This window comes from Scomber japonicus, chromosome 9 (genome assembly GCF_027409825.1).
Source record: "Scomber japonicus isolate fScoJap1 chromosome 9, fScoJap1.pri, whole genome shotgun sequence".
Taxonomy (NCBI): Eukaryota; Metazoa; Chordata; class Actinopteri; order Scombriformes; family Scombridae; genus Scomber; species Scomber japonicus.
This window is the reverse complement of record NC_070586.1, coordinates 22,384,992-22,411,333: the sequence shown is the minus strand read 5'-3', so window position 1 is coordinate 22,411,333 and position 26,342 is coordinate 22,384,992. Positions and strand designations below refer to the sequence as shown.

The 26,342-nt window shown below is 40.1% G+C and overlaps 4 protein-coding genes across 4 annotated transcripts; 3 read left to right on the top strand and 1 right to left on the bottom strand.

Annotated features, from left to right (window-relative positions):
* Window positions 1-217: 217 nt before the first annotated feature.
* ube3b (ubiquitin protein ligase E3B) lies at window positions 218-7,930 on the top strand. The gene is made up of 27 exons (XM_053325224.1): window positions 218-709; window positions 819-987; window positions 1,139-1,256; window positions 1,399-1,458; window positions 1,550-1,654; window positions 1,746-1,842; window positions 1,956-2,041; window positions 2,161-2,243; window positions 2,368-2,473; window positions 2,567-2,687; window positions 2,789-2,966; window positions 3,271-3,437; window positions 3,558-3,725; window positions 3,818-3,989; window positions 4,085-4,203; window positions 4,310-4,424; window positions 4,529-4,628; window positions 4,721-4,840; window positions 4,951-5,127; window positions 5,225-5,335; window positions 5,437-5,574; window positions 5,672-5,737; window positions 5,821-5,879; window positions 5,979-6,161; window positions 6,365-6,476; window positions 6,562-6,654; window positions 6,766-7,930. The coding sequence occupies exons 2-27, from the start codon at window positions 827-829 to the stop codon at window positions 6,955-6,957; spliced, it is 3,207 nt and encodes a 1,068-aa protein (XP_053181199.1). The 5' UTR covers window positions 218-709; window positions 819-826; the 3' UTR covers window positions 6,958-7,930.
* Window positions 7,931-9,715: 1,785 nt separating this feature from the next.
* aldh3b2 (aldehyde dehydrogenase 3 family, member B2) lies at window positions 9,716-13,226 on the top strand. Its single transcript, XM_053325239.1, has 10 exons — window positions 9,716-9,768; window positions 10,280-10,475; window positions 10,633-10,743; window positions 11,045-11,165; window positions 11,280-11,365; window positions 11,932-12,013; window positions 12,100-12,489; window positions 12,581-12,747; window positions 12,849-12,948; window positions 13,027-13,226. Exons 1-10 carry the CDS (start codon window positions 9,716-9,718, stop codon window positions 13,224-13,226), a joined length of 1,506 nt encoding a protein of 501 aa, XP_053181214.1.
* A 272-nt stretch (window positions 13,227-13,498) lies between these two features.
* On the bottom strand, window positions 13,499-15,208 carry mmab (metabolism of cobalamin associated B). The gene is made up of 9 exons (XM_053325245.1): window positions 15,082-15,208; window positions 14,783-14,841; window positions 14,578-14,671; window positions 14,427-14,484; window positions 14,271-14,343; window positions 14,089-14,186; window positions 13,935-13,999; window positions 13,772-13,831; window positions 13,499-13,689 (listed from the first exon to the last, which is right to left on the bottom strand). The coding sequence occupies exons 1-9, from the start codon at window positions 15,192-15,194 to the stop codon at window positions 13,605-13,607; spliced, it is 705 nt and encodes a 234-aa protein (XP_053181220.1). The 5' UTR covers window positions 15,195-15,208; the 3' UTR covers window positions 13,499-13,604.
* Window positions 15,209-15,489: 281 nt separating this feature from the next.
* Window positions 15,490-24,941, top strand: mvk (mevalonate kinase). The gene is made up of 10 exons (XM_053325240.1): window positions 15,490-15,816; window positions 16,418-16,565; window positions 16,975-17,119; window positions 19,474-19,629; window positions 20,964-21,067; window positions 21,219-21,264; window positions 21,414-21,504; window positions 21,927-22,046; window positions 22,258-22,411; window positions 23,499-24,941. Exons 1-10 carry the CDS (start codon window positions 15,739-15,741, stop codon window positions 23,660-23,662), a joined length of 1,206 nt encoding a protein of 401 aa, XP_053181215.1. The 5' UTR covers window positions 15,490-15,738; the 3' UTR covers window positions 23,663-24,941.
* Window positions 24,942-26,342: the final 1,401 nt, after the last annotated feature.

Here is a 26,342-nt window from a genome sequence, read left to right as displayed (position 1 = left end):
GCGAGTGTGGGAAGTCAACGAAATTGGACATATGTATCAATAAAGCAACAATCTCCAACCCACTCTCTGCGAGTCTGCGTTTAATCAACATATTGTAGAAAATAGCTTTAATTACATTAGCCTTTAGCCTGTACATTTCCGCTGCTGGAGGAGTAACCGCGATAACAGCCCCCTCCCCTCCACCCACCCAACACACAGAACGAAAGCGTAATCCACCATCACATATACAAAGTTGTTTCCTTTATAACCCGATCGTAGATGTTTTTTAGGATAGTACAGAAATTCTAACGGCAAATATTTTCTTGTGACGATTTCTTCAGGAAGACAAACACTACCCGGACTCATTTAATGCGACACAAGGGATTAATGGCTGCAGTCTGTGTGCGGATCTCCTCTCATTGTTTACATTTCCAAACGGTATGTTCCCTCTGTTTTTGAGGCTGTCATTGGCAGGGAATCAAACCTAACCCCGCAATGATGACAAATGTCGCTGAATCAACGTGACAAGATCCTTCCCGAGACAGATTCCAGCCGAGTTGCGGTAAACTAGCCCTGTGTGCTAACTATCCCAGCTCCATCTTTACTGTGATCGCCCGCTGATACACAGAGATGGCAAGTTAGTCTTCACCATAAAGACATGACTGCGGAGGTATAGCGTCAGGTGAGCCTCCAGGCCCAGACTACACCTTTCACTCGAGGAATATCGCAGGTAAATTGTGTTATCATCGCCATAATCTCCCATAAAGTCCAACATAATTGCTCTAATTTGAACGCTGTCAGAATGTTTATATTCAGAAAAGTGGTTTAAATTTTCCTAGGGTGCACAATGTTTAGTGTAACTCAAAGCTCCAAGTCAGAGTTCCTGGACAAAGCCAGGCAGGCCAGGGAGGAGAGGAGGGGGCAGAAGGAGAAGGAGAGAGCAGCAATCAACATCCAAGCCCTGGTCAGGAGATTTCTCTGTCGCTGCAGACTCCAGAAACAAATAAGGTGGTCTCCAAGTCTTTTTTTTTTCCTTGCACAATCTCTAGTCACTTTTGATTTGCAAGGGCTTTAGTTAATTAGTTAATCAGTTCACTTAACAATCCAGTTTTATGATTCTGTAACTGTGGCTAAATGTTTTCTTTCTGTGTCTCACCAGGAAAGAGGTTGATGATTATTTTCAACCCTCTGAACCTGGGACGTCAAAAAGAAATGCACTCTCAATTTTCAAAATTGCTCGGAAATTACTGTTCATCTATTGCCCGGAGGATAAGATGGTGAGTCGCTAGTTTTGCACATTTATTAGTTGAAAAATAGTACAATTAAGTTGTTTTTCCTACTTTCTCTCATTGGAGATGATGTAAAGAACTTTTCTTGGGCTGTCAGACTCAAGTGACTTTAATTTTGTATATCACACAGAGGTTTGAGAAGCTCTGTCGGGCTATTCTTGCCAGCATGGAGGTTGAAAATGAACCCAAAGTGAGTGGATGCATTTATGCCCTCGAATATATGAAATATTTTTTAGTATGTGATCTGTGTCTCAGTGACTGTCCTCACATGTGGCTTTCAGGTCTGGTACGTGTCCTTGGCTCTCTCCAAAGACCTCACCATTCCCTGGCTCAAACAGATCAAAGATGTGCTGTGGACCTGCTGTCAGTTACTGAAAAATTTAAAGGTCAGTCTTGATTTGAAGCTGGGAAAATGTGTTCTGATTTTCATTGTGTTAGCTAAATTGTGCATATCACGGTCTATCTGATGATTTTCAGCCTGACATCCTTCAAGACAACAAGTTGGTAACGCTGTACCTCACCATGCTGGTGACCTTCACAGACACTTCGACATGGCGGATAGTCAGAGGGAAGGGTGAGTCTCTGGCCAAGCGGAGGTTGTTATTGTAAAGAAATCTTTTGTTTTTGCAGCACACAATTTTTGCAAAGAAAAGCACAACATTTTTGCCTTGTTATTTTTTATTTTAGGAGAAGCTCTCAGACCTGCTTTGATGAGGATTTGTGAGAATATCATGGGTCATCTCAATCAAAAGGGATTCTATTCCATACTGCAGGTTCTGTATTACAGCTCATACTTTCTGGACTGTAGATGTAATAATTTATGCTGACACCTATTCTCTTCTTCGCTGCCAGATGTTATTAAAACTGAGCATTGCTTGTTATTTATGTTTAGATCTTGCTGACCAATGGCTTGGCTCGTTCTAAACCGTCTCTCTCCAAAGGCACTCTAACGGCTATCTTCACTTTGTCTTTAAGGTGATTGTGGTTAACTTCTGTCTGAGACTAAATGAATTATATCAGTATACTGGTATAGTTCTGAACTGTATATTTATATTTGCTCATTCACCATCCCTCTAACTCAGTCTAATATGTTTCTCAGGCCAGTCCTCGCTGCTCACTTCTCTGATAACCTGCTAAGATCATTCCTCATTCACATCATGTCAGTCCCAGCAGTTGTATCCCACCTCAACGTGCTTACTCCAGAGGTAACAACTAATTTAAAATTTAAGCACAGTTATTACATATTTTGCTTTGAAGTTTTAGAGACAGAATTTTAACATCTGCTTTGTTTCGGACAGTGTATGGCATCGATTCAGACTCATGACCTGCTCCGGAAGTTTATTCTGTTTCTCAGTCGTGAGGAGCAGTGTTTAGATATCTGCGTGTGTCTTGAGGGAAGCCACACACTGTGCTTACTTGGTATAGTATTTTACATGAATACGAGCATACTCTAATAGTGCCAATGCAGGTGTGCATGGTCGAGTGAGTCATTGTGTCCTTGTCTTTCTCGTGTGTTTCAGGCAACCTGATTCAATTGGGCTACCTTAATGAGAAAGTCCTAGAAGAGGAGGCCAATCATTTTGTGAAGGACCTGACTGACATGCTGTCTTATTGCCAGAGATATGTATCCCAAAAGAAGTCCAACCTCACCCACTGGCACCCTGTCCTGGGCTGGTTCTCTCAGACTGTAGACTATGGGTGAGTGAAAGAGATGTGTTGTACTTGAATAGATTCCCCCTGAAAATGTACATATAAAAGTAGAGGAAATGTGGAAGCTCTTGTTGTAATTCCTCAGAGCACACCCATAAAACACTTATTAAGAACATGAAACACGACACCGGTGTAAACTGTATACTAATTTTTATTTGTGTTTTATTCTTCTTAAAGCCCATTTGTGTATGCTATCTGGACAAGTAAATACATTTACTGTTGTAGCATAATGCAGTTTCTCACTTTGCCTTTGTCTGACTTTATCTCCCTCTTATCTCCTCATGCTCCGTAGTCTGAATGAGTCAATGCCGCTGGTCACTAAACAACTTCAGTACCTGTGGGGTGTTTCCATCATTCGGACGCTCTTCAGTGACGTCCTCTCTAAGAAGCTGGAGAGTCAGGAGCCGACTCCCTCACCCCCACAACCCAGCACATCCCAAAACAATCTACCAGTTAAAAGTGAGTTATAAACCCTCTCCTCCATTAAATGAATGACTATAGTGTGTTACATTAAATATTTGTAAAATAGTAGAAGCTCTTTACCTGAAACAATAAAACTTTGTGTTTGTGTTTTGACAGACCTCTTCAAGCGAGCGTTTCAGAAGTCTGCTTCTGTACGTAACATCTTAAAGCCAGTTGGGGGAAAGAGAGTTGACTCAGCTGAGGTTCAGAAGGTGTGCAGCATCTGTGTGCTTTACCAGAGCGCTCTGTCTACACTGACACAAATACGACTCCAGATACTGACCGGTCAGTGCCAAAGTTTGCCAGTCTCGTGTAAACATATGCTGGAAACAAATCCTGGAAAATTCACAATGGAGTATGTTCTCATTTGTTTGCAGGTCTGACACATCTGGATGACCTCCTGCCTAAGCTGTGGGCCTTTATCTGTGAGCTCGGTCCTCAGGGAGGCCTCAAACTTTTCATGGAGTGTCTCAACAACGACACCGAAGAGTCCAAACAGCTCCTGGCTATGCTCATGCTCTTCTGTGACTGTTCACGGCACCTCATCACGTAAGTTCAGCGCTTTTTTAATGTGTTGTGCAGAAGTTACACAACGTGCATGCAGCAACGGCATTTTCTCACAACACACTGTTGATGTATTGCAGAATTCTGGATGACATTGAAGTGTATGAAGAGCAGACGTCTTTCAAAATAGAGGAGCTCCTCACTATCTCCTCGTTCCTGAACACATTTGTGTTCAAAATGATATGGGATGGCATCTTAGGTGAGTGTGACAGCACCGAACTCATGATACACAAATATTTCTGCCCTGTATGTCACAGAAATTGTATTGTGTCCCATTTCATTTTGTAAATATTTGTGTCTGATAGAAAATGCAAAGGGAGAGAAACTGGAGTTATTCCACAGCGTTCATGGCTGGCTGATGGTGCTTTACGAACGGGACTGCAGGCGAAAATTCACCCCTGATGACCACTGGTTACGCAAGTAAATCCAAACACTGAGTAGTTGTTGTTATCCTAAATATATCAGCTCTCTGACTGTTTTTGTAATTGATTAGTAAAACTCTCATTTCCTGTTGTTGTGTTCAGGGACCTGAAGCCCAGCTTGTTGTTTCAAGAACTGGAGAAAGGCAAGAAAAGAGCCCAGCTATTACTGCAGTACATCCCGCATGTCATTCCACATAAAAACGTGAGCTAAGAATCCTTTCATCGAAACTACCAAATTACTTTTATTTTCAGTGGTACAAGTATTATAACCCTAACCCTTCCTGCTCATTTCAGAGGGTGCTGCTGTTCAGGAACATTGTCACTAAGGAGAAAGAGAATCTAGGATTGGTAGAAACGAGCTCTGCCTCGCCACACGTCACCCATATTACCATCCGTCGCTCACGGATGTTAGAGGTAAGGAGACAAATGCTCAGGTGGATTTTTTAAATTTGTGATAGTAAAATATTAAAGTATACTTTGTGAGTTGTTCTACAATAATGCTTGTGTCTCCCTCTTTTTTTTAGGATGGATATGACCAGCTGCGGCGCTTACCAGTGAATTCTATAAAAGGTGTCATTCGTGTCAAGTTTGTTAACGACCTGGGAGTGGACGAGGCCGGTATTGATCAGGATGGTGTCTTTAAAGAGTTTTTGGAGGAGATCATTAAGAAAGTGTTCAATCCTGCTCTCAACCTGTTCAGGGTAAATCAGGATGATGGTGTGCAATTTTTTAAAAACTGCCACACCCTCACTGCTCACACTGACAATACTTTGTATGTCATATTTGTACTTTCAACAGACTACAAGTGGAAATGAAAGGCTGTATCCTTCACCTACATCCTACATCCATGAGAACCATTTGCAGCTTTTTGAGTTTGTGGGGAAGATGCTCGGGAAAGCTATATATGAGGTATTGTTGGTATTCTTTGAAGAAATGCTCTCAATGGTATCTCTCACTCTATATATAGTGTTGAAGGAAATCTCTTTCTTTGTGACGTCTGTGTGTTTCAGGGCATTGTTGTGGACGTTCCTTTTGCCTCCTTCTTCCTCAGTCAAGTTTTGGGTCACCACCACAGCACTTTCTACAGCTCCATAGATGAGCTGCCCTCGCTGGACTCTGAGTTTTACAAAAACCTCACTTCCATTAAGGTTGCCAAAAATTCACCCTGGACTGTTTAATCTTATTTTTCTCTCGTTGCAGCTCAATTTCTGATATCTGATAGCTGTTTTTATATTTGTTTTTCAGCGATATGATGGCGATGTAGGGGATCTAGGACTGACGTTATCCTATGATGAAGATGTTATGGGGCAGGTAAGGATGGAAAACACGGAAAATGTGATACAGTGCTTGAAATTTCTCTGCAATTTTAAACTACTTTCTTTGTTCCCTTACAGCTAGTCTGTCATGAGTTGATACCTGGAGGGAAGACCATGCCTGTCACTAATGAAAACAAGTATGTAAATGTATATCTAGTTTGAAAAAAAACAAAAAAGGGTAGTTGTTTATTGTAGCTTAAATCATCCTGTGACCTCGTCTCCACTAATCCCTGCAGGATCAGCTACATCCACCTCATGGCTCACTTCCGGATGCACACACAGATTAAAGAGCAGACTGCAGCTTTCATCCGGGGCTTCCGCAGCATCATCAACCCAGAGTGGTTGCACATGTTTTCCACACCTGAGGTCCAGCGTCTTGTCTCAGGAGACAATGCTGAGATTGACTTAGATGACCTTAAGTATGTGCAGCAGCTTCTATCATTTCTCTAAAACTGATTTTTGGCATTTAAAATACTGTTTCTAACATGTTTTGGTGACATTTTCCTATCAAATTAATTAATTTCAACACTTGGTGTTCAGCTCTTAATCTGTGCTTTGTGCATATATAGACTGTTTAATTTAAGATGCTCATTATTGTTGCCTCTCTCTCTCTTTTTCTCAGGAAACACACAGTCTACTATGGAGGTTTTCACAGCAGCCATCGTGTCATAATCTGGCTGTGGGACATATTGTCCAGTGACTTCAATGCTGAGGAGAGGGCTATGTTCCTTAAAGTAAGCTTTCTCACATTTGCTGCTCTCACTCCCCAGAGCTTTTGATTTCTAACCATCTTTTATTCTTTTTCATGTTCCTCTGCAGTTTGTTACCAGCTGCTCAAGGCCTCCTCTTCTAGGTTTCGCCTACCTCAAACCACCTTTCTCCATCCGTTGTGTGGAAGTTTCAGATGATCAGGTAAGAATATAAAAGGGAGGAAACTGATGCTGCATACATGTTTGTGTGTGCAGACGCCTCCTTTGTGTTTTGCTCGCACTGATGGTCTGTATTAATTTCTCCTGTTACTAGGACACTGGAGACACCCTTGGCAGTGTCCTCAGGGGCTTTTTCACTATCCGCAAGAAGGAGCCTGGCGGTCGACTTCCCACTTCATCTACGTGCTTCAACCTGCTCAAGCTGCCCAACTACAGCAAGAAGAGCATCTTGCGTGACAAGCTGCGCTATGCTATCAGTATGAACACAGGCTTTGAGCTCTCCTAACGTAGTTGCAAATGGACAATCTGCACAGGAGGAGCCTCTGTGTATCTGGACTGCCATGTCTGAAGGGCATCAACAAAACAAAGGAGGAACGTACAAACTCTCCTTTTGTCTCTTTTTAAAACTGGATGCTCTGCTGCAGCCCACTCCCTCACATCAAAGGGGATGCTGTTTTTGCAGCACAATCTAATTTTTAGCATCTCTCCTTGGCCACTCCCAAAATCCAATATGTTATGTATTTAACTTGATGAAATACAGATGCACAGTGGCTAGATCTCTGTTTCTCAGGCTTAACAGAATCATTCTTGGATCTAACACTCCCGTTTTAAGTGAACTGGAAAGCAATACAGATGCAATGCAAGCCATTAGACACGTGGGTTGACTCACTCGAGTGAAACCAAGCGATGCGTTGTTAATTTACTTTCAAGCTTGGACTCCATTATCCAAGCAACTTTCAGCTGATATTGGATGGGTCTTAAAATGTTTTGCTGAACATAATGCATCTTTTCTAAATGGAAGACAAATCAATGTCTTGTGTGTTCAGCCTCCATGAAGGAGGTGTTGATTACATTATGTCCCATTTCGAGAAGAATCCTGTCAACTTCTTTCCATTTAAAGACACTGCAGTCACCCGAGAGACAACGTTGACCCTTCTGTTTTTTATGGTATATGTGAAACATTTAAGCTCTGCCTCACATGTAGTGAAGCAGCAAAGAATTTTTTGACGCGAAAAAAAAAAAATCTGGTCATGCTGTTGTTTGATCTAGAAAAGATGTCATTGCTCTAGCATCTTTTACCTTTTGAGGAACTGGAAATGTTTTGTCACTACTTGTGTCTGCACAGTGGAGCAGACATGGGAATTCATGTCACAAGTCTGTGTTTGACCTCCATTTCTAAAAAAACAAAACAAAAAATTGAAGAGTAAATTCAATCAATGATGTTAATCTTTGTATTTAATACTAGTAAAACTCTCACTACACCTTTTTAAATAACGCTGAGTGCCTCATGCATCCCTCCCCCCCGCCCTCCCTGCTACCACATGTCTGACTGTATATCAACTGTAACAACCACGTATATTGGAAACAAGCCATAGAAGTGGGAGCTGGACTTATTCTCTGGTCCTGCCAAGAAGACAGAAACCCAACCACTGTACTACCACTACAACAACCAAGGAGGGTTTTTACAAAGATACTCTCTGATCTCTGTAGACTTTTTAAGCCATGTGGAAAAGAATTTGAGTTTTCTTTGTTTGTTTTTAAAAAAATCCTCTCAACATGATGTCATGGACTGGTTCGTCATCCAAATGTGACTGCTTGATTTGATGTTCCCCTTGGATGGAAATTTTGCACACGTTTCTGCTGTTAGGGGGGAAAGGGACATGAGGGTGAATGTTACCTTATAAGCCTAAGTATTACTTTACACAGGGTTCAATTCTGTCATGGAGTAATTGAAGAGACATTTTAGTCATTTAACAAAAGACTATAACTTTCAAAGAAAGGGTTAAAATAAATCTTTATCAAGTTCTTTATTATGCAAAAAAATGTTTTCTCATGAATGAGTATGGATAATTTTATTAATAAGTACCACCGGCGATAGGACACGCAGGTCATTAATACCATGTTTCTAACCAGTATTACCATTGGCCACTAACTTGTGTGAATACATTAAAATACGTGATTATAATTTAAATGCAACAATGATATATAAATAACACTGGTTGTATTGAATTTACCCACAGTCTACTAATGAGGTTAAACTACTATTCTTTGACAAATCAGTCAGGAGTTGCTTCAGCTCTCCTTTTTAATCAGAGACTCTGCAGGATGGATTTTAGCGTCATGTGTAGGGAGAGATGAATGATACCTCACAAGATTGTCTGTCTCTTGCGTGTGATGAGGTCTCTCATCAGTTTTAAATGATGTCAGAGTATAGGCTAAATGTACCAGTTGACTGCTGATGCTGACTTTGAAAATAAACTCTTTTAGTATAAAAATAAAATTAAATAAAAATGATCCTGCAGATGTTGTCACCCTTGATGTGAAAGTTATGTCATTTATCTCTTTTTTTTAAGTGTTATCAAAGTGGTTCTCAAACTGACAGACCCCATCTCATAAGATTTTGTCTGGTCCCCCATCTCATAAGATTTTGGTTTTTAGATGTTTTATTACATTAAGTGTTTGAAACCCATGACCAAAATAGTCATAGATTTTGTCATTGTGTTACTTATGGATTGAATTAACTGAATTAATTATTCCCCTTTTTTTCTGGAGTCCCCCTGGAGCCCCCTCAAGAACCACTTGGGGCCCCCCGGATCCCACTTTGTGAAAAACAAAAAGAAAGAAATGTGTCTATGTGTAAAATACTTTTTTCTGTCATGTTAAATCATGTACATCAGTATTATATAAATCATTTACTTTCAGTCATTTACAATATAATGAGTTATTAATTTTCTTGTCATGCAGCGGGATGACGACTCCTAACAATGTATTCATTAATTTATCACTAACACCTGCTGAGTGTGGTCATGATGATTGTTGCACTATGACAGCAAACACGGTGCAAACCTGAACAGGACTGTGTGGGATTGAGAATGGCTCGCTACACTTTTTCTGCTTTTCCTTGAATAACGTGCATGGCGGATTATGGTGTAAATGCGCACGCCTGAGTCATTTTCTCCATCGTGCTCGGTCCCTGTGACTCTTATTAAATGAAAGGTGAACAGCGCTGGAAGGATTTCTCAGCCTAAATCTGTACAAACACCATGAGCAATCCACCGAGTCCTTCTCCAGCCCGATGGTTCAGAGCGCTGCGGAGGTAAATGATAGATTTGACTTTTTTTTAATTCATTTATTTTTCTGAAGAGCAGGTGACCTGAACATGGAAGTCGATCAATTATGTTTCATGTAAAGTTAATATACACGTGTGTTTATGTGTATGCACAGTGAAAGTGTAAGTTGTTGTCCTCTTAATTATTATATACCTTCTCACAGACAGATTTGCTATGTTATGTGCATCACCTGATTGGCTGGAGTTATTAGGATTTTCACTATGCCTGCCTTGCCTGCCTGCCTGCCTGCATGTTGGAGCTTTTCCTGACCTGGTACATAGGCTTAACTATAGCACATTAACTCCATTTAGAAAAGCCAACACTGGAGAACTCTTGACTCGAATAAACATGAGTGGTAAAGTAAAGGCGTGCTATGTTTGTCAGAGGAATGGCCGGTTAACATGCAGAAGGTTAGACCATATAGGCTAGATAGAATAAATTGTATAGGCTATAATTGACCTGTATGGTTGAACTAAATGATGTTGGCTGATGTTCTAGGACCAGGCTGGGGGAGCCGTGTTTGAAGACGTACCCTCAGGAGTGTGTGGATCTGCTGCAGAGGGCTAGAGTTGCTTTTCAGGCTGCACGCACCATCAAAGAGGGCTTCAGACTGGCTCAGCTGGAGGCTGTGGTGCGGATGCTGGAGGAACATGAGTGTGACTTTGTGGATGCTCTTGGGAGGGACCTTCATAAGGTGAGAGATGAAGCAGTAGTCTACATTTGATGTGTTTGCTGTAACTGGTAGAAAGATTAGTAGTAGTTAGTACAATATTGACATAATGGTCCAGGTTGTTGTGTCTATTGGCATTTTTGTCATTTGCCTTTTTTTTTAAAACTTTTTTTTCAACCAGCCACGTTTTGAGACAGTTGTGTCAGAGTTGATTCTTGTCAAAAATGAGGCTCTTCATGCCATCAACAACCTGAAGAAGTGGATGCAGCCGCTGCACGTGGAGAGAAACTTGGTGAACCCTTTTTCTGAAAACATCTTCATATTATTGTTGGGATTATTCATGATTTACACAACCTTTTTTAGAAGGAACATTCCATCTCGTTGCTACAAAGAAATGTATTGTGCTGAACATGCTAAAGCAGATTAAATCTTAAATTGCCTTGCCCTTTTTGAAGGATTAAAGTGGGCTGATGTCTTTTCCTTTCTGCTAGTCGACCTGTGATGAACTCTGATAAACTCTGCCCACATTCACTGAAGAGAGTTCCTGTTTTAGCTATTTGAAAATTAATTTTGAGGTTGTCTAACTGGTTTAGTCCACCACACTGGATGAGTGTCTGGTGGTCAGTGAGCCACTGGGGGTGGCATTAATCATGGGGACCTGGTGCAGTCCAGTTCAAACATGCCTGGTGCCACTGGTTGGGGCCATTGCTGCAGGTGAAGACACTCAGAACGCTAATTTAATCAGTTGAATTATTGCACGATTTTTTTCCTCTTGCATGCTTACTGAAAGTCTGACAGACATTAATGATGTTTTGCTCAATGATGTAGGTAACTGTGCAATCATCAGCCCCTCTGAGTGCACCGCTCACACAGCAGAGCTTCTCCATCGTCTCATGCCCTTCTACATGGACAATGTGAGTAATTGCATGCTAGCAGGGAGGATGGGATACGCATTTTATGCTTTTTGCTCAAATATTGGATTAGGTAGCATTGGATTCTTATTCCATTTATCATGGCTAATATGTTAAGAGAAATTGTATTTTTTCGTTATGGAAGTAAGAATGAAACTGCTCTGTCACTTTTACCTCTGGCAAATGGCTCAATGAATCATCTGAATACATTTACTCAAGTCAACACCTTTTTGATCTGGGTTTTTCTTCACAAACACATCTGTTGAGGCCAAATGTGGAAGCAGAGTAGAGCTTTCTGGTACAACTTCACCTAATTCCAAGGTGCATGGAGAAGGGTAAAATAGTTCTTGTACATTACAAGTGTTACTGAAGATTTGACTTTTTTAGAGGCCAATTGTGCTAAGATCTGAAGCATGGGGACATCCACGACTAATTCAATGTTTAATTTATGATCATAATCATGCTCTTCTACAGTATGCATTGACTTTTTTTAACAATAAATATAAGTGCCCATATGATGTTTCAGTAAAAATGCAACTATCTGATCTACAATTCTTGTTTTCTTCAAGGAATGCTTCCATGTGATTCTTGCAGGCACGAATGACTTGCCTCAAATTGTGGAACTCCATTTTGATCACATTTTTTTTACAGGTAAAGATAAAATTAGTTTCAAAATATCTTTTTGGGATTATTTATTGAATTTTCTAAATGTATTAAAGATGTCTGTAAATCCCCAGGAAACAGAGAGGAGGGAATCAGAATTGCTCAGTCTGCAGCTCGCACTCTCACACCTGTCACCCTGATTTTGGGTGGCAAGAACCCATGTTATGTGGACAAACACTGTGACATTTCCACCACCGCACAGCGCATTGCCTGGGCACGCTTCCACAATGCTGGACAGAGCTTGGTGGCTCCAGATTACATCCTGTGCCATACGGATGTCAAAGCTCGACTGGTCCAGGCCCTCAAGTGCTGTCTGATGCAGTTCTACAGTACTGATCCCCAAGAGTCTCGCAGCTACGGCCGCATGGTTAATCTGGAGATCTTTAACCGCACGAAAGACATACTGTGGAGATCTGGCAAGGTGGCTGTGGGTGGACAGGTGATAGAAGCAGAGAAATATATTGGTAAGACTCCTCACTTTAGCACTCTTAGAAACAAGACCAGTTGTAGCATATGTAATATATTTCACTAAATTGTTTTTGGTTCTGTCTAAAGCCCCAACAATTTTGACAGAAGTGGCAGAATCGGACCCTATCATGCAACAGGACATTTTTGGCCCAGTTCTTCCCCTTTTGCCTGTAAACAATGTGGATGAGGCCATTGCTTTCATTAATAAGCAAGAGAAATCCCTCTGTGTATATGCATATTCGAACAACAGCAAGGTACTGGACACCAATTGAAATGAGACACTTTGTATTTATCATACAAGCCTGGGGCAGCTAATGTGCATTCTGATGAAATGTTGGCCTTTCTGACAACACAGGTCATCTCAAGAGTGATGAGTGAAACCTCCAGTGGAAGCTTTTGCTCCAATGACAGTGTCGTGCAGAGTCTCATGGTAGCTCTGCCTTTCGGTGGAGTTGGTAAGTTTAATTATGTAAAATGTGTCTGTGGAATAATCTACAATATACATGTTCTCAACCAATGTTTTGTTTGGACAGGTGCCAGTGGAATGGGTTCCTACCATGGGCGCTACAGCTTTGATACTTTCTCTCACAGGAAATCATGCCTGCTAAGAGGCACACGGTTTGAGTGTGTCACCTATCTGCGTTATCCGCCCTATGAGGACCGCAATCTGTCTCTAATGACGTGGGCCAGTACTCTGTCCCAGAGGAGCCAGGGCTGGTGCCAGATCCTGTGACTGTGTGGGAGGGTGATGACAGAGCCCAGTCCTCAAAAGCCCCATGTATTGTTGCTGTAATAATACAACAACAAAATCCATCGGAACAAGAGTTTCTCTGAGGACATACCACCATAACTGTATACCAATGCAAATTAATGTACGTTTGATGAAACAATACCTGTGTGAAATTAAATAATATGCCAGTATTATGGATGTTCCTGCTGTATGTGCTCACTGGCTAATATTCTCATAATATGCTGAAAAAGGATGTACTAGAGTATGAATTTGGACCTCATTCATATTTATTAATATTTACAATATATGTGACATAAAAACATGATCACACCTCCCAAAAACTAATTAATTTTTTCTCTTGTTCTTCATGTCAGGATCTGATCATTCTGGTCTTCTGTAGATCGTTTCCTCTTTGTTTTCTTTCAAGGCTGCATATCTTGCCAGAGTGAAGAGGTAGTCGCTCAATCTGTGTGAAAATGTTAGGACATTAATCCGATGTATGGTAGAGAAAACATGCTCTTAGATGAATTTGAAAGCACTAAACAGACCTGTTCAAAAACTTGGCAACATCTGGATCTGCCTCCCCTGACCGCACAATTGGAGCAACACTGTAATAAGAACAAAGGGCTTTCAGATTCAGCTTTGTTGGTAAATCAAGACAAATAGGTCGTTACAGACAATGTCACACTCAGGGGACACATTGAGACTTGCCTGCGCTCTGCTCTCCGACAGACCGTCCGAGCTACATGCAAGGCTGCGCTGCTCTTTCCTCCAGACTGTGGCACATAATGCATACATGTTTAATACATCTAGAAAACAGGACTTTTAAAAATGCAGTGTCTTACAGATGCATAAATGGGCTTACAGGTAAAATGAAGTTGGTCAGTGGAGGGAGTTCCTCTGTAAAAGTATCAATCCAGCTTTCCAGGTCTGCAATTGGCTGAACAGTAAATTTGGTTCTCTCTTGCATAAAGAGAGCAGAAACAAATTCATGAATCTGCACACCAAACATTTTACTGCGTTAAACCAGAAGATATCTGTACATACTTATATGACTTTCTCTTGCTGATGATTGAGGGGTGGCAATGTTGGAGCCTACGTCTTGCAAAACGCATTGTATCTGTAATGAAAATATCAAAATACTGTCAGCTTAACTATAACGTAATGCAAAATAAGATAATAAATGCCTCATATTAATCAAACCTTATCCAGTTGATATGTAAATGTGTGACCTTTGTCGAGACAAAATTCTCTGGCCAAGCTGCAAAATACAATTTAGCATAGTCAGTATAGGTGAGGAAGATGACAAAATTATTTGAAAAATGGACTGACTTCTGAATAGTAGAATGTTCACCCTATAGCTGATGACAACTCGTCTGTATTTCCTAAAGCTTCAAAAACATGATCTTCCTTTGGCCTCCTTTCCCCTGTAAATGTGCTTGAGAAACCTGTTGGGAGAAAGAAAGAGTGACAGTCATGTCAACCTTTGTAAGAACCATTTACAGTGACTGTACTGTAGTAACTCATTTTTTCCTGATAACTTAAGTTGACAAAACAACCTTTGTCTCCAGTTTTGGTGTAAATTTTGGGTATCCTGCTGTCTCCTTCAGTGGAATAACTATTAGTGAAAAGAAAAACAGGATACAAAGATGAGATAATACTTACGTGTATAAATATGTTGACATAGCTGTCTAACAGATAACAATTAACGAGGGGACACAAAATAATAATTTGGTAAATGCAATGTTTACGTTTCAAAACCATGCTTATTTTGTGTAGCAGCTACCTAGCAAGCATTTTGTTATGTTACAGCATAACACATGTTATATGAGCAAGGACAAACATGCACTACCACTACCTTCGCTCTGAAAATAAGGTTTTCCTGGTCCGGTACTCGCTTAAGAGTCGGCCTGTCCTCACAACACAGCGGAGGTGAGTAGGTTTTATAACGAACGAAGCCATTGTTTGCATTACAAGTAGGCTGCTAAAGCTGAAACAGAGACTACTACCCTTTTGCCCCTCTGAGGTATCCTTAGTTTAAGGGGCGTTTCGTTTTTAATCGCACGATTGGTCAACTCACCGGCTGATGGGACATCGCAGTATGATGATTGGTCAACTCACCGGGTATTGAACAGTGATTGGACAGAAGAATATATGTATAACTAACCGGGTCGCTGATTGGATACGGGTAGTCAACTTTATCTCCGTCCCTCCTCTGTGTGTCAGCTGTGTTTTTTAACTTGTTTTCAACATTCATCACGCCTCCGTAGTGGAGAGTCTGTGGTCAGGGCTTCAACCCATCTGACGACCATGAAAAGGCTTTGTTAAAGTCCATATATTCGTTGAGCCTTCATGAAAAGCGCAGAGCTGTGGAGTTATCGACTGTAGGTTCAAGGGATTAACACTAGCCAAACGTGGCTAAGCTAGCTAATAATAACACTGTGTCAGCAACAAGTTGAACAGGTTAACTTTTACTGTGCATTGACACCGTTGTAGTCTGGACACTGCTACAGATATGCAAGTCAAGGACTGCATCGTGTCTGCTCCGGGGAAGGCGATCCTGCACGGGGAGCATGCAGTTGTTCACGGAAAGGTAAAGTGTTAATGATGAGAGTCCAACTAACACAATTGCTTTCCTGCTGGACACAAGATGTGTCCTGCTTCACTGTTAAGTCAGTCCTCAGTGTTTGTGCACTGGAGGCTTCAAGTTTCCACATCACACTTCCTTAAGTTGGATATTGGACCAGAACTGGCTCCAAACTAGTTGTGATGTCTTAAATCCTGCTCTTAGGTGCACCCTTTATAACTGGATTTTGAGTGTGCTCACAGACACTTTCTACTTTCAGCAGATGAATGTGAAAACAGTCTTCCAGTGTCAAACTTTGCACTAACATCATTCTACACAATGATGCTCAAACATTAACTGATGGACTTTTTTTCTTTTTCAAAACATTTTTTTAAATGCAATTAGATCACCCAGAGACAGTACGAGAAAACCATGTGTCAGCTGACTTTCATACTGTATTATAGATGATGGGGAAACTTCTGATTGTCTTCAATATTTGCTTTAATAATCACAAAGCCATGGTATCCTTTGAAAAAAAGACATGCTTATAAATAGACAGGAATTGCGGACAATAAAACAATGTGATCCCTGTATGATCCTTATACTTGTCGCTATATGTCCTTCACAGGTGGCGCTTGCTGTTTGTTTGAACCTGAGGACATATTTACGGCTGAAAGCCACCACTACTGGTAAAGTTTGCATCAACCTCCCAAATATTGACACATTCCTCTCCTGGGATCTGTCTGAGCTGAGGAGGCTTATTCCATACTCCTATGGTAAGTATGGTACAGAGATGGACATTGTTAGAGATTGCATTTACTGTAGTGTTACTGTTGTACCATGCATCCAATAATGCAGCACATACAGAAATACTAAAGCAATGGGACATTTTACCCAATTAAACAAAGAAATCTAGCTCTGTTTATATTAATAAACATGCAATAACCTAAACTGTTATATGAGCCTATTGCTGTCAGGGCCATTTGAAGAGCCCAGAGAGATTTATTTAAAGATATATGTAAAAAGTCTGGATCAGATGAGTTACCACAGCTTGAAAGTAACACATATGTCTGCGGACATTATTATGGCATTAATATTCTGTTACTTATGTATCTTTTGCAAACATCACTGTCTTATTAATACAGTGATTGAACCATTGCTGTGTCTTTTCACTCATTTTATCAGGTAAGCGGGAGGAGGTGAAACTTCTGGATGCTGAACTTGTGAGGAGACTACGTGACTTTTTTGGTGTAACAAATGGAAACTTGGATACTTGCAACATGGCCACTTTATCTTTCCTCTACATCTACCTCTCCTTGTTTGGACCAGGGTGAGATAATATGATTCTTTCTCTTAACATGTGTTCATATTATTATTGTAGTTAGTTAGCACAGATGACTATTAAAAAATTATATTTTTGATACAAATTAAATACCTTAAACCAGACCCAGAAAATGTCACAAAATAAGCACCAGCAGTTTAAAATCCAGATGTAAACACATCGATGTGCCCCATCTACAGGCAAGGAAATAATAGCTTCTCCTAATATTTTTGCCACCTGAATTACATTTTTATTTTTTTAAATTTTTGTTAACTGGAGATGATGAAAAATATATTTATACGTATATATTACGTAAATCCAAAAAAGCTAATGTGTGGTGTTTCTACAAGCTGTCAGGAAACTTTCTATTTCAGTATTTAATGCACACCAGAGGACAGTGTGATACTGTGATTTTCAACTTATATATATATTTATGTGTGTATATATATATAATATATATATATATATATACATATATTTATTGTAGCTTACTGATGAAAACGTCAAAAATAAAAACTCTGCAAACAATAAAAAATTCAGCTTTAATACTCATTGCCTGCAGGTGGTGCAATTGTTAAAATTGCAGCAGCATTACTTTCTCATCCTGTGGAAGGTGACATTAACATGTCAACATCTGCAGGTTTGAAATGCTGCTTTGCAGTGTGTTTGACTCTTTTGTCAGTGACTGCACTTCTCTACCTTGTAGGAAATCTGAAGCATAAATTATTGAGTTTGTGTGAAAGCTACAAGCCAATTCCAATTTAGATTAACGTGACTGATTTGTGTTCATCAGATTGACCAGACAGTTTGTCTTTAAGTGAGTTGTTAAAAAACAATCTTAGTTCATTTTAATCCCCATCAGTCACTCTTACGTTTTTTAAAATCTTTATTATTTATTCAGGGAAGTTTCGCTGAAAGGAAGCCTCTCTTTTGAAGATCACAATTATACACAATCACATCTGGAAGCTGCCCAGTACAACTACAGTATGAACTGCTAACCACTAAGTAGCTCCACTGGAGCAGCTCGGGTTATGGGCCTTGCTCAAAGGCACCTTAATGGTGGCAATGAGGAGGGGGAAGCTCTGCCTCTTCACTTACCCTACCCAGATTTATCTTGCCAGTCCAGGGGTTGAACCGCTTCTCTAACCTTTAGGCTACCTTTAGGCATGTCTTTGTCATGTCTTTGTCGAAATTACATACTTTATTGATCATCTCTTGTGGCGACTGAATGCTGTAAATGACACCAGAAGAATACAGCAAAGGTCACAAGTACTTGTCACTATCTGTTGTCTTGGAGGCCTATTACACCTGTGCTGTCATGCAGTCACATTCACATTCATTTCTTTATGTCTTTACTCTTTAAAAACAGGCACTGGAGTAGCAGAGCCTTTCAAGCTCTCTTGGAGATGCCCTATTTGGAGAAAAAAATCACTTATTATTGATGTAAATGCATACAGGCAGTTAGAGGCCATTTTCACTGCATCTGAAGAAAAAAAATCACTCCTCCTTGAGATGTAGACGGTAAAGAGAGGCAGACAGAGACGCCGGATGTTAGTTTTAGCGACTCCAGCAGCTGTGAACAGGGAAGATGCTCAGGAACATTAGAGCTGCAGGTTGTTGTGAGGTTTAATCGGCGTTGACACGTTGCTGGCGTGTCTGAGAGAGGTGATGGGTTCTGACAGGATGGCTACTAATGAGAGTCTGGCACTAGGCCACAGTGCAGCCTTTAAAAAGTCTGGATGTGTTTTTCCCTCGAGAAGAGCCGGACAATTAGTTTAGAGTATTCTCCTGTCTGTCCAAAAACAGCTTCCCTGACAGACATTGACAGCAGGGTCAAGCAAGTTTCTGTTGTGTATACAGTACTGTATACATTACTGCACATTGCACACTGTATATGCTGTGAGTGCTGTACCAGATAAGTTTTTTTTTAAGGGAGATATTATATAGCTAGTTACTCAATTTATTTTTGAAAAAAGTCACTATTTTTAAACATTGCAAATGAACTCAGTTTTTTGGCACTTCTCCTGCCTTTTTGATTTATTATTTTTATCTAGCTTAATTTTATTTTTTTTAGTCTTTTAAACAAAATTCTAATACATTATTGTTGTGTGTATCTTTTTATCATGTGTTTGTTGAGTGTATGTATTACTACTGTTGTGTGTAAGGAGAGCAGCAAGAATATCATCACATTGTCTGAACCTCCTGTGTTTTTACTATGCATATGACAATTTTGGGATCTGTGGAGTAAATACTTTCATACTGTCATTCTTAATTATTTGCAATGATCTTGTTATAACGATGATAAGTCACATATAAGATATTTAAGTGTGTATGTCACACCAAGACTCAGTCTTTTTTCTTAGGGAGCTGCCCAGCCTGACGGTGTCTGTGTGGTCGGAGCTGCCGACGGGAGCAGGACTGGGATCAAGTGCTGCCTACTCTGTGTGTTTAGCTGCAGCTCTGCTCTGTGCTAGTGGAGCCATTCCTACTCCTCTCAAAGAGTGGGATCACACTGCCAGGTAATGATATCATATAGAGGAAAAGTCTCCATCATCATGAGCTCTGAGCATGATGAAAATGCTATAAAAAGGCATCTTGGCAAAACGTTTTTTACAACCATATGAAATCACAGAAGTGATTTTACTTCACACATTCTGTGTAATTAAATACTTTGAATCACAACATTATATTCACAAGAATAAAAATTGATTAAAGATTGGAGGTCAGCATATTAACATAAACACTAGTACAGTACAATATAATGTAATTCAACACAATAGCCAACAATACAGTGATTACGGTCTTTAAGAGGCTTAGATGCTCTATTTAAGATGACTGCGCCAACTCTTGGCCTATTATTATTTACAAGTGCCAACAAGTGGTTATGGGCTGCATAAAGAAAAATGGAAAAACCTAAAAACATTGTGAACTATTCAATTTTCATCAAGATAATTCACTTTCCCATTCCCAAGTAACTTTAAATGGTTAGATTTTTTTATTTCAAGTACAACACATGGGGCTCTGCCATTAATGCTCTTTTACCAAGATTTGTATGAACCACTGAAACACCTCCACCTGGGGATTTATTCATCTTGCATGATGCTTATATTAAGTTGATCATAACATATTGGGTATGGAATTAATCTGCAGATGCTCCAGTTCAAAATGAGATCAAACTTTTCTATGAATGTTAGTTTTTGAGCCATGACAAAGGCCATGTTATTAATCAGCCTATTGCCAGAAATGCTTTCTGCTATGTCGTAACGTATATCGTTAAATGGTGAGGGCTGCCAAAAAGATGAAAGTCTAAGCTTTACGATAGGCTCATAAAGAATGTTATCAATGTTTATTTGAATCCACAACACAACCAGTGCTCAAGGTACCAAAATTTGGCACTGGCTAATATAACGTGGCAACAAGGCATGATTGGTTGTCTCCAGTGGAAGCAAGATGCAGCTGTTGATTGAAGAGCGAGGAGTCAGCAGTTAATGGCCTTATAAAATTGAGCAGTCAATGGCGTTATAAAATAAGTTTTTCAAAAACAGTAAATCACTGCAACCATGAGTTGTCCTTGAGCATACAGTCATAAATGAGCACAAAAAATATTAGGTTGATAGGTCCAGTAGTATGCAAGATTAGCTGTGGACAAATGCCTACAGACACACACACTTACACAACCAAAACGCATCCCCCCCAGCACAGATAATAATAATTTATTGAACATAGAATAGTATATCCCCCCTATACACAGTACCAGTGTTTGGTTAGTAAATGGAGAATTAAGTAGATGGCAGGTCAAATAGAGTGTGTAAAGCCACAAAAGTTCTTCTGTTCATTTTTACATGGTTTGCAGGTGGTGTCAGGAGGACTTGGAGCAGATCAACAGCTGGGCCTTCCAAGGGGAGATGATCATCCATGGTAACCCTTCTGGAGTCGACAACGCTGTCGGGACGTGGGGTAAGGCCTGAAATGATCGGGCATACGGCACAGTACATATGGTGTTATACCTCCCTTTGTCTCTGTGGACACACACCAGAGTATTGAAGCTCTGCTGTTCATTATCTTTTGATGATTATCTATTTAATGATTTTGATTTCCCTGTATGTAGGTGGCATGTTGAGGTTCTTGGCTGGGAAGATTATTCCACTCAGCAGGTACTGACAGTGATTAACAGCTTTTTATTTGATTTCATTTACAAAGTGTACAGAGCGTTTTTAATAAAATCACAGCATATATTTTTTCTCAGTGGGCACTTGAATAATAAAGCTGGTTGAACTCTTTGATCTTTCTGCTTTACTTCCAGGGTACCGTTATTAAGAATCCTCCTCACTAACACCAAAGTACCACGTAGCACCAAGGTACTTGTTGCTAGGGTGAAGGACAAAATTAACAAGGTACTAAATGGTTTCTTCCTCCCCCGTGTCTTACTTGCCGACACTGTAATTAATATAATAGGCGTTGCTTTTGCATGGCAGATACTCCAGAGCCCGGCGTTGAGTGCCTTCATAAAATATTGAAATTAAACTCTTAGCCAGCACCCCTGTGTGCTGTTGCCTTGGTGACACCAGCAGGTGTGCAGATTTCTGCCTCAAACATAGATAGGCCTGTATGGTGTTGTGGCAGTGTTATGATAAGGCGAGAACAAAATCAAAGTCAAACCTGCCATTTTATAATCCCTATTTGTGTACAACGTATCCATCATGAAATAGGACTCTTAAAAAACACATACACATTTGTTAGACATGTTGTTTTGCACATAACCTGCTGTAATGTTGGAGATGCTGATTTCCACTGTTTTTGTTTACCCCTCCTGTAGTTTCCCTCCATCATGACCCCTGTGCTTGACTCGGTTGATGCTGTTTCCTGCACTTGTGAGAAAGTCCTCTCAGAGATGACCAGCCAGCCCATCACAGGAGAGCACTACAATATTTTAGAGGTACAAAATTTTAATAGATATTGTAGAGAACCTTGCGCTATGATGCTGAGAAAACATAAAAAGTTAATGTCATACTTAAAAATCTAACTACCATTTTCATTTTTTTTAATCTAAAATTTTAAAAAGCAGAGAGCCCATTTTCACATCAACGTGATTAATTCCTTGCTGGAAGCAACAGGTATTAACTGTAGCTGTGTCACATCACTTCCAGGAGCTCATTGACATCAACCAGCACCATCTGAATGTGATGGGTGTGGGACACCCTACCTTGGACACACTGTGCCAGGTCACACTGGCCAGAGGGCTCCACAGTAAGCTGACAGGTGCTGGGGGAGGGGGCTGCGGCATCACTCTTCTGAGACCAGGTACTACAGGCCTTGTTTATGTTTTCCAGCCTTTTAAACAGACAGTTTATCATAGTCTTTGTATCTCATAGCAGTGTAATGTTTGCAATAAAGGGGTAAAGTCAAGGGTTTGTTTTTTTTTCAAAGAAAAATAGCTGTGTATGTGCTTTAGTGTGTTTTTTAATGACCTCTTCCTAAGTTTAAACAATGTATATAATTGAAATGAATCTCTTTTTTGATGAGGCTAAATTCCATCCTCCCATGAATTCGTCTTATAATGAATTCAATTTGATGAGTGAAGTTTGATGAGCCGAGATGTCAAGACTCCTGCTCACATCAAATGTTGTGTTTTCCTCAAAATGCATCCTCACTCTTCTACTCTGAAACGACAGTTGGAGTGGCAGGAAATGATGAGAAAGCTGAACAAGAAGGGTCCTTGGTGCGCGGGTACTACTGCGCAATTGGTTATAAAGAGAGTTTGTATCATTCTCTTTGACAAAACAAACAAGCAAAGAACCTGCAAATTTGGGCTTTGTTTATGCCTGCAGCCTGTAGCATTCTGAATTTTAATGCGTTTAATGTCCTTTGAATATATTTTCAAATGCTCTTTATTTGTTTTGTTGGCAAACATCTCCATCTTTTGTCAATTACAGCTATTTTCAGATAGGTGGTCTAGTGTCTGTCTCCTCAAATGCTCTCAGAAAGTCTTTTATCATTGCACTAAATGCTTCTCTTCTATCTTAAGCTTCAGTTTTCTTCTTCTTGAATTTTGAACCACTTCCTGTGTAACAAACAGCAGGGAAGTGCCAGACATTTTGTAGGATCACACTGGGTACAGAATCCTTATTCATTTACATTTAATATTGATTTGAGTGATTATATTTTGGTGTTGCTACAGTGTAGTGTCACCTTTTTGCTGTTGGTGACGCAGACTTGACAAATTATTTCCATACATTCTCCTCCTCCATCCCTGTAACATAATTTGGTCATATCCACTTAATTTCAGTTTTAACATGCAGCAGGTGTTGCCCCACCAAATTGCAATACAGTTTTCCTTTTTATTGTATAACTCCCGCTCACCCTGACATGACTTGCTTTTTTTTTGTAGAAACAGACTCCTTCGTTGTCCAGAGTACAATTCAGGACTTGCAAGACCGTGGCTTTGACTGTTGGGAAACGAGTATTGGTGGCCCAGGTGTCCAGCAGCACACCCCTCTCTCTATTAAGGGGGATATTCTGGAGATTTTAAACCATTACTGCGACTGTGGATGAACATTTTTTTTTGTACCTCAAGACCTGGGGTAGCCGAACTGCTGCAGTGGATTTTCTCACTGACCAGAACTGGACAGAACTTCCTGAAGTATTAATTATAGCTTCTTACTGAAGTTTTGAAGCTAACAAGTCAGCTGTGTCTTCATTACTGATATCTTTTAACCACAGTGACTGAAATAATGTTTGTTTTTTCGGTGCAGCTTCCCATACACACAGTACTAAAAGGTGTAATTGTATATAATAAACTATTTGTCCAGTAGATGGCACCAGAATCGCACCAATGCCTTTTAGTGGAAAGGGATTTATGGCATAAGGCTCTGATAAATTGATTAATGTGTAAGGTAGGTGCTGGCAGAATTAATTTATAGTTAAATCCAAATGTTTAAAGCAGCAAGGTCAGTGTAGCTTAATGGATTAGGTGATCATGTGTCATTAACTACTCACTTTGGCAATGTAAAGGTTTGTAAGAAGAAGAAAAAGGTGGACACAGAAAGAAAGAAGTTTTGAAATCATTTGTTTGGTTTATCAACAAAACACAATTAATAATAAGATTTTTTTTTGCTTTAGACTTCACAATTCAACAAAGAGCCTTTTGGAAGTAGTAATAAAAATACTGTTCCGACTATTTACATGAGATGTAAAGCTTCAGTCTCTTTAATTATTATGAGGACGGATGTTTGCTGCTTTGAATCAACACCTCCCTGTATAATGCTGCTATGCTCTTTTATTGTGCTTTACTTTTAATATAAATGCTGACATTTAAAAGACCAAAGACTTCTTAGCAATTTTCTCCAATCTATTCTAAAACTATCAGATAGAATTTGTAATAGTATACAATAGTATAGTTTAATATTATTCTTCTATGTTAATTTCCTCTGTTGGAGAGTAACTGGCTGTGTTGTTTTGCTAATAGAGGATGGGGAAGGGGCACAGCAGGAGTGTGTAGCCTCTCTGGAGCCTCTGGATTAGTGCCACTATAATGTGAATCAACAACAACCAGCGTCCTTCTGTTAGTCACACATTTGTAATGACACATATGCGTACACACACACACACACACACACCAGCTTCCCCAAATTCTTCTCCACCTAATCTCTCATCCTCCTAAGCATTACAAAATATTCTGCAAATGCCGCAGATAGAGAGGACTGATCTCTTTAGAATATCCCTGATTTGGGAAAAGGTCACTGTGGGATTCGCAAGGTTTGAATATCCATTTCATTTTCTATTTTTTAAATGTCATGAAGATTGAGTGGTACGAATGTGGCAGTGTACGTGAATAAACGACATTTGTCACCCTCCCTCCTTTTCCGCCTGGCGCCCCCTCTGTCCTCTTGAATTGTGTCATCTTTATGTCAGGGCTGCCCCCCGTCAGCGCACCGCGCAGTTGCCCCTAACCCCTGCTGGAATTTAATTACCACTGCGCTTTTCAATTGAAATGGCATTGACGAGGGGGAACAAGAGGGAGACAACAGAGCCTGTTTCATTTGAAGCCCCTCTCTTTCTTTTCTGTTTCATTCTCTCTCACTCCTTTTTACCCCTGCAAGGCACAGATGGTATTTTTTTTTATCAATGTCAGCGCCTGCTTCTTTCTGCTCTGATGAATAGAATCTAAGGAGGCCCTGAGATTATTTCAGATAACAGAGGGAGTGAGGAAAGAGGGTCAAGGATAGAGCGAGAATGTCAGAATTAAAGAGATGGTGAATACAGAGTGCTGTCCCGGGAGTGAGCAGGGAGATGTACAAATTATTTAACATTTAGCGTTTAGGGAGGGAGTTCCTTTGGATGGATCAATGTGGCAGAATCAAGGATGTATAATTCATTTTGTCCAAGCAGGAGGAATGAAATGTTAAATGTGAATTTGCTGAGTGGTCATGCTCACTGTGGCACATTCCCTCTGGTCTCTCAGTCGACTGGTGAAAAGCTTGTCAGGAGCCATTAAGTTTGAATACAGAATTAGTCCTGACTGACAAGATATCATGTTGCTGATGGCCACTGGTTTTACTAAAAGGGCTTCAGTGTGTGTATGGCTTCCTACAGAAGATATATACATTTACATATAAGGTAAAGGTCTCTGCATCATAATATGATTTCTGCTTTCATTATCTTAAAAAAAAAGAAATCACTGGTGATGATATATATCACAGTATCTGTGTCAGGAGGGGAAATTAAAATGAGCTCAGCAGGGCAGACTTGTGCAACCATCATCTCCCAGCATTCATATAGACACACTGACAGAGGCAACATCAACATCATGAGCTCCTCTCAGTCATGATGGGCTGTATGATCCTCCTGGGGGTGTTTGCCCTTTTGGTAAATGGGAGGTGGTGGACGGTGTTAGTAGCAGGGGTCCGATAAAGACAGCAGGGTGCAAGGACACTGTTAAAGAACTCAGCAGAATTAGTTCTTTGTTCTTTTAGCCCCTCATGATAGATTTGTTTTATCCACTGTAAGGGATAAGCTTTTCTTTAAATATGCAGTTGGAATACAGATTTCAGTTTTTACCATCTAAGGCTTTACCCCAGGGGTTCCCAGGCTTTTTGGCTCATGACCCCTCAAAACAAAACAATGTCTACTTGTGACCTCTTGTCAGTGGTTGCATATATCTACCAGTTGTGGAGAATTAATTTTCCCCTTGTTTTATTTGAATAATTATTAAAGGCCTTAAGAAGTAAAAAAA

Coding starts and splice junctions, on each gene's coding strand:
- mvk (XM_053325240.1), top strand. CDS start 15,739: ATGCAAGTCAAGGACTGCATCGTGTCTGCTCCGGGGAAGGCGATCCTG. Junction 15,817..16,417: donor ATGCAGTTGTTCACGGAAAG/GTAAAGTGTTAA, acceptor TGTCCTTCACAG/GTGGCGCTTGCTGTTTGTTT. Junction 21,265..21,413: donor AAGATTATTCCACTCAGCAG/GTACTGACAGTG, acceptor CTTTACTTCCAG/GGTACCGTTATTAAGAATCC.
- mmab (XM_053325245.1), bottom strand. CDS start 15,194: ATGCAAACAATGGCTTCGTTCGTTATAAAACCTACTCACCTCCGCTGT. Junction 14,842..15,081: donor ACCTTATTTTCAGAGCGAAG/GTAGTGGTAGTG, acceptor TTTCACTAATAG/TTATTCCACTGAAGGAGACA. Junction 14,485..14,577: donor GAGTTGTCATCAGCTATAGG/GTGAACATTCTA, acceptor TGTATTTTGCAG/CTTGGCCAGAGAATTTTGTC.
- aldh3b2 (XM_053325239.1), top strand. CDS start 9,716: ATGAGCAATCCACCGAGTCCTTCTCCAGCCCGATGGTTCAGAGCGCTG. Junction 10,476..10,632: donor TTGGGAGGGACCTTCATAAG/GTGAGAGATGAA, acceptor TTTTTCAACCAG/CCACGTTTTGAGACAGTTGT. Junction 12,748..12,848: donor CATATTCGAACAACAGCAAG/GTACTGGACACC, acceptor CTGACAACACAG/GTCATCTCAAGAGTGATGAG.
- ube3b (XM_053325224.1), top strand. CDS start 827: ATGTTTAGTGTAACTCAAAGCTCCAAGTCAGAGTTCCTGGACAAAGCC. Junction 3,990..4,084: donor TGTTCACGGCACCTCATCAC/GTAAGTTCAGCG, acceptor GATGTATTGCAG/AATTCTGGATGACATTGAAG. Junction 5,575..5,671: donor AAAACCTCACTTCCATTAAG/GTTGCCAAAAAT, acceptor TTTGTTTTTCAG/CGATATGATGGCGATGTAGG.